Source organism: Impatiens glandulifera, chromosome 1 (assembly GCF_907164915.1).
Source record: "Impatiens glandulifera chromosome 1, dImpGla2.1, whole genome shotgun sequence".
NCBI classification, from domain to species: domain Eukaryota; kingdom Viridiplantae; phylum Streptophyta; class Magnoliopsida; order Ericales; family Balsaminaceae; genus Impatiens; species Impatiens glandulifera.
The window spans coordinates 69509964-69517085 of NC_061862.1; the positions used below are offsets into that span (position 1 = coordinate 69509964).

At 35.3% G+C, this 7122-nt stretch overlaps 2 protein-coding genes across 2 annotated transcripts; both read right to left on the minus strand.

Moving 5' to 3' along the window:
• Positions 1 to 242: 242 nt before the first annotated feature.
• On the minus strand, positions 243 to 1763 carry LOC124921353 (transmembrane protein 53-like). The gene is made up of 2 exons (XM_047462001.1): positions 699 to 1763; positions 243 to 634 (listed from the first exon to the last, which is right to left on the minus strand). The coding sequence occupies exons 1-2, from the start codon at positions 1661 to 1663 to the stop codon at positions 364 to 366; spliced, it is 1236 nt and encodes a 411-aa protein (XP_047317957.1). The 5' UTR covers positions 1664 to 1763; the 3' UTR covers positions 243 to 363.
• A 3375-nt stretch (positions 1764 to 5138) lies between these two features.
• On the minus strand, positions 5139 to 6433 carry LOC124921354 (protein RER1B-like). The gene is made up of 5 exons (XM_047462002.1): positions 6284 to 6433; positions 6151 to 6193; positions 5709 to 6078; positions 5454 to 5634; positions 5139 to 5356 (listed from the first exon to the last, which is right to left on the minus strand). Exons 3-5 carry the CDS (start codon positions 6056 to 6058, stop codon positions 5312 to 5314), a joined length of 576 nt encoding a protein of 191 aa, XP_047317958.1. The 5' UTR covers positions 6059 to 6078; positions 6151 to 6193; positions 6284 to 6433; the 3' UTR covers positions 5139 to 5311.
• Between the last annotated feature and the right edge of the window lie 689 nt (positions 6434 to 7122).

Consider the following 7122-nt stretch of genomic DNA (forward strand, 5'->3'; position numbering starts at 1 on the left):
TTCTCCATTCTAAATCATATTCCTCTTTTATTTTATTTTGTGTTAGCATGCAGATGAATACCACAACTTCAACGTTGAATGCATGAATCTCTCAAGTATGCACAAACAATTAATCTAATGTTATTGATTAACCTTAGTATGAAAACTCACATTACTTGGTTTTCTAAAATCATTACTTGGTTTGAGGCCGATTAGACAAAGACTTCATTTTTTTTATGTTAATGTAGCAAAAGTGACAAGTGTGTTTCACAATGAAAGCATTTTACTTTGATGTAACAATGAGTAAGCATTAGAATTTTCTACCCATTTCAATTCAATTCAAAAAAGAAAAAAAAAAAACAGAGAATTTTGAGGGTTTCACTTTCAGGAGGAGGAGGTTTTGGAAAGACTTGCTTCCAAGAAATTGTGCAGCTGCGAAGAATAAATTTCTGGAAAATTCCTGTAGTGATCAACATGAGGAGAGTTGGCGAAGTTAAAGGAAAGTACTTGTCCTCCTCCTCTCTTTCTCTTTTGATCTTCAATGAAAGATTCAATAGATTGATAAGGAATGACTTTGTCTGCAGTACTATATAGGTAAAGTTGAGGACAATAAGGTTGTTTGTTTGCTAGTATATCTATGATCTTCTTCAACCTCCTGCAAAACCCAACAACTTGTTTATTTGATGAAAAAATCTATTATTTATTTGATGAATACTGACCCGTTTATGTAGGGCAGTTCAAGAAGAACAGTGAAGATCTTCTCTAGCAATGCCAATAACATTGATTCCACCAAAGGGGTGGTGGTGGTCTCTTTGTTATGTGTTTCTACTGAGTCATCGCTGAAAGGGTACACTGCTGAACTCCGTTTTCTCAACAGGGCAGTGCCGAAACCAGCTGCCCAAACCTTGGGATTAATTTGTGGGTCTGCTCCAGAATCAACAACGCAACCTTTAATCTTGTCCAGAATTTCCTTCTTCCCTTGAAATTTCTCAAGAATTGATCCATATACAAGCCAGCCGGTATTACTGAAAGTATGGAAGATCAAGAATCGTTGGCGTCCATCTTTGTCTGAATCCCTCAGCCACGACTCAATTTCACGGGAGAAGGATTCGATTCTAGCTTCCAATTTCTTCCCCATGTCAACAACTTCTTTCGCCGAAACTACAAAGCTAACAGAGTTAATTCCTCTCGAATTGTACAGTTCAGCGTACCTCTTCAGATGTTTAGGTTTCGCTCCCAACCATCCCATCAGTACAGCGGTTACCAACGGTCGCTTATCCTCCGCCGCCGCTTCCGCCGCGTCTCCGCCGTGTATAGTATACAAATTCGAATCGGAGGACTTGTTGTTGTTATCAACGTCTGAGGAAACGGAACCATCGCTGGAGTGAAATGAGGCGGTTATGTGAGAGGAAGAGAGTGAATTGAATAATAATCCGAATTTGCCTGAAACTCTATGAGAGTGAGAGAAGAAGATAGGATGATGATGCGAAGCGCGAATGCAGCAAAAGGGGGGGATCGGAGGAGGAGAGGATGTTTTCCAGGTTGAGGATGATCGGATGATGAACGGTGGTGGATGCTTATTAGGAGGAGGAGACGATTGATGAGGTTTGAGGAAGACGACGAGGGAGGTGCGTAAATGGCGAGTGAGATTTGGGGAAGAGAAAATTCTGGCGGAGGATTCCATATTAGGGTTTTACTGTACAATGTAGGTAGAAAGACAGTGGAGAAATAAATGGGCCGTCGGAAGATTCCAATCCGCTAATAAGCAGTTGTGCTTGCCACCATTGATTAATGAATTCTGAACTCAGTTCATGGCATGGGCTTTTATTATATAGTTGCACCATGCATTGCAGAATTTATGAGGAAAAAAGACCTCTCTTTTATTTCAAATTTTTGTGTTCAATATTTTTGGTGAAGAGTCCTTGCTCTTCATATCTTCTAATTGTAAGGTTTGCTCCTCATGTCTTCCGATTGTGCTGGTAATGCCTCATGTCTTCCGATTGTGCTGGTAATGCTTTCTTGCGTTCGTGTCTGTCCCATTTTAGAAGCAAACGAGACAGAAATATCGAATTTGGAGTGTTTTTCTTGTTTTCAATAATGAGTTATTTTTTTTATCTTTAATATGGATGCCCTTTTTATCGGTATCTCTCATGATTTTTACGAGTATTTTTTTTTTACTATTTAAGCATATACGTAGATATAAATTATCATTTGACATGACATTTTTCGGCGTTGCTTATCAACCCTCGGTTAAGAAAATTTTTAACTGCCCTCAAAATATTTGATAGAGATTTTTCTGAAAGTTACATAAATCTTTTTATATTATTTTAAATTTTTTTTTGTGATAAATTCACACTTAAAAACATCTTAAAATAAAATCGAATTATGATTGTGAATGTTTTTTTAAGGGTGTCTTAACACAACTCATTTTAATGATAATCGAATATAAGGTTATACAGATTTTTGATATCTTAACAATTAGCTATCTTAACGGATTTTGTGATAATGTTTTTTTAAGAATGAATCAAAGTACATGTAAATTGGCTTTGAATAACTAATTAGTAAGAATATATAAATATCTTTGATCTAACATGTGAAGGTCTAAGGAGGTAGATAATCTCTTTAGAAAAACAAGGAGTCTATTGCGATGATTAATTACATCTTGTATGAAAATAATTGGAGCGTCGCAAACAAGAAGAAATGAAGCCAGGCAGGCAGGCAATTGTGAGAGACAAAAATGTTGTGTCGTTTAAGGATGGGATAATTGGAGAGAATGTGAAAGCTATTAATGTTAGACGCCTCTACGGGTAAGGGTTTGCTACTTTAATTGCAATGGTGTTCTACCCAAACCTATAAATAAATATATATGTTTTATCGTGATCCTTTTGTTAGAATGAAATATTTTATGAATGATGTTGACAGAAATTAAGATTAATCATATATTTATTTACACATGTTTATTACAAATTTGTACAACATTAAACACCATATAAAAATATTAATTATTAAGATAGAGACAAGTTTTACATCTCCAATCAACAAAGGGAGCCATATATTGTAAGTCGTATCAATTTGATTTCATCACAGTACACTTTATATAATTAAGAATCAATTTATAGTTCGACATAATTAATAATCTTATATGTATTATAAATATCAACATTCAATTTTATTTGTTTATTGAAAGCTATATATAAATCTGACTTAAAGATTTCACTTAAAATCTCAATTTTGGTTCTAACTATCTACGAGAATCATGATATCGAACTCGAAGAGATGACGCTCATGTTCATATGTTAGAATCAACCATTTGAAGGTTCCGACCATGTTTGTTTCTAAGGAAAGGAGGAGTTCACAGTTCTCAATTAAATGAAAAATAGAGATTAACTCGATCAAGTTCCAGAAGAAGATTTGCATCTAACATTAGCAAACACCAAACAGAAACACGGTTTTCTTGCATGAGGAAATCAAAATCGCGAATCAAGTTTCATACATAAGGCATGCGTCTGTAGTTCTTAAGACTTTCACTCAATGGATTCACCTAGCACAAACAAGAAACAGAATCTCTAAAGAAATTAGTATGTGTTATTCTTAAATCTCTTTATACTACTCAAACTGTCAGCATCTGATTTCTGTTCTTCTTCTAGGCAGTGCACCAAATATTTCCTCACATTCTGCTAAAAGGACCATCTGGATCTGGGAAATTTGTTAAAGTTATAGTTCTAAGAGATTTTTTTTTATAAAAGGAATGTGGTTACTGGTTAGGTAGGATGATAGTTCATTTGGCTGGATGTAGTTGGTATGTTTGTGACCTGCTGCATATCAAACACAGTCCAAATAACTTTCTAGATCTAAGGTTCATACCAAAATGACTCATAAATCTACAATGGGCTTATTTTAAAACATTTTTGTTTATGAGAATCTAGAGGGAATTGCTACAGATATCCTTTATGATCCATCACAAAACAGGTAAAAACATATGAAGACATGAAACTGTAATCAGAATCTTTAAGAGTTTGTATTGATGTGGATCGTTTTTTTAAAATGATCCAATTTTCTTGGGAGAAAAGACGCGCTCGATGAAAAAGTAAATTAGTAGGGGTTATTTGACTAAAAAACGAACTTTGAACAACATCCCGAGGCTCGAACTTTAACATCTTTATTCATATTGAGCTTTTCCCTTAAACATACTGCTCGGGAATGAAGAAGGGATTCATGTTTTTTTTTTAGAAATTGGAGTCCGGATGATTGACTGGAAAAGCCCCATTTGGCTAAAAATGTTAAAGTATAGCATCAGATGACACGGTTCAAACTTCGAACCCATGTGGTAAAAGCGATTCAAATTCAAGCTCCAAATAGTAATTGGACCTACTTTTAACATGTAACACAATAAAGAAAATGTATTTTTTGTATTATAATTGGTAGTTTGAATGATTTTTTATTGTACTTCTGTGGCCCCACACTTGAACTTAAAGCATCCTTAGTGGAAATCCAACCTCAGACATTTGATTTCAAAACTCTTCCTACCCAAGTGAGTTGAATAATTTTTTATTGATGATGGATAAAAGATTATTTTCATCAAGCAAGGCCTAGCTAAGACTCTTCTATGTTTGCATCAGATTGTTTTATACTCGGGGGAAGTTCCAAAAGCTTCTTGTAATCTTGTGGATTTTCTGCATCCCAAGCTGATATTGCAGGTAAATTTCGACCAACTACTTTAATTGAGTAACAAATAATCCAACTATTTTCTCAAATAGGCAGAAGCTGGTTAATATACAGAAGTTACTATTCATCTTTACCATAGCTAATTAAGGTGCTCAAAAGTATATTAATGTGAATATTTTTTTACTAAATGGTTGCTCCTATAAACCTAGAATATGTGGATGCTTAGCATGAAAAGATGTGTGGTTGTTAAGAGTTATCAAATTCACTAGAGTATCTTGATCTATAGAAGTTGAGGTCCCACTAAACATCCTATTGATTTATTTCACTTGTTAGCTATATCCTTCGATATTCCCACTAAACATCCTATTGATTTATTTCACTTGTTAGCTTTATCCTTATACTTGATGTGCTTAACTATCTTGTGTATAAAAAAGAATCCATGCAAATCAACGAATTTGACAATGATTAGGAAACAACCGTCCATGGCTGTTTGCTAAAACTTATGAAGAAGATTTACTAACATTTACCAGTTCACTAAATGTATGTAGCTTTTGCAAGTTCATGGTTAAACCATTATGTCAGCTATATCAGAAAGACATACTCATGTTAAAAGGAAGGGAAGATAGTCATCTAATGAAAGCCAAGCCAAGCCAGTCAGCAGCCAGCTTCAGTCTCTTGATGAACTGGGCTTTTCGCTATTTTTGGAATATCTCTGTTGAGAATCATCAAATCAAAGAAGGTATCAACAGCAATACATTAACTAATACCATTTGCTTTGTTTATCGATAAAAAAAGGAAAGAATTCGTACCTGTTTGCCAATATCAAATGGAACATACTTGTGCTTGATCATGTGTTGAATCTGACGCTTCATTGTGAGGAAAAACAGAACAATCCAGTAGATAAGCAGGATGGGCCAGAAAACAGGTACATCGAGAAGAGAGAAGAAGGTTAACATGAAGGCGACTAGAAAAGCTTTCGTGATGGAATACCTGGAAATTATGAATAGATTCAGCAACAAATAATCAAATAATCAAATAATATCAGGATCGCAAGAAAGAATTACCAAAAGCGGAACTCGGGAAGGCGACGAATGAAGGGTTTGAATTCATCAGAGTCTTTGGTAGGCAAAGAGGCTCCGTCCAAGGCTTCAAGTTCTGGATCGATCTTTGGCGAAAGAAAACCAATGAGAAGATTCAATATATATATCCCGAGACCATAGGAAACAACGTAGAATCCTTGCACGCAGTAAACTCTAAGAATGTAAATCATGGTAACCACCCCCGTCCCTATCCACCTGTGAAGCATATGAGGGGTCGATCGATCCAAGTAATGCTGAAATACTCTAGAGAAATCATTCTTCCACTTAGCCATTGGCGACGTCTCTGAAACGCCATCAGTTCCGATGCCTTCCATGTGAAATTAGACGATTTCTCCTGATGATGAATCAGTCAAATATTCACAATCGCGTGAAATTACAAGTATAAGGCTTCGAATGAGAGACATACCTGATGAATCTAGAACTGTCCAAGAAGGAAGAAAGTTGATGATCTGCGAGAGTGATTAAAAGGTTAGACTAGATTGTTAATTGACATAGATAGATAGATAGATGGAGAAGAAATGTGTACGTAATCGCCTTACCAGTTGTTCATCGTTGGTTGGGGTTTTGATTCGACGTTTAAGCAAGAAAGAACTACGCCGATCTTTGCCTTCTCTAATTGCTTCTTCTTCGTTCGTTGATAATCTCAGTTTTTATTTCTGTCTTCTTTAATCTTTACTAAGAAATCAAGTTTTTTTTTTTTTTTTAAATACAAAAGTTCCTCAATGACAGCCATTTGTTTAATTTTGCTCAAATCTAAAAAAATAATAATTAAAAGATTATCAAAAACAATTATTATTCACTAATTTCTATTTAATTAATGATAATAAATTAGACATAGAGAATATAAATCATCTCGCACCACACTCCACCCTTCAAAATAAAACCGCATTTTCGACAAACGACATTATTCTATAAAGGTATTTCATAAAAATAACATATAAGAAAGATGAAATAGAGTCCCCTTGAACTCTCACAGAAAACATGAGAGCTCTCATTCACGATAACAGAAAATTTCGCCATCGATACGCAAAATCTAATCCATCCGATCCATTTATCTCTCATACCCATTTTACCCATAATATCAAAAAGGAACTCCCAATTCACATGATCACATGCTTTCTCGATATCGAGTTTGACAAAAACATATTTATCGCCTCTAGTGTTAGCCGAATCAATACACTCATTTACGATTAATGCCGCATCAAAAATTTGACGGACTTTGATGAAAGTTGTACGAATTTTTTTTCGTTTCCCTAAAAATTTACCCAGTCCTTAAGGGCGGTTTGGGCGATCCAGAAATGATCGACCCCATGCCTTACCTTCCTCACGTGCTCCCGCAGTAGGAGACGAGGATTTTTATGGCAGGTTCGATCCGTGC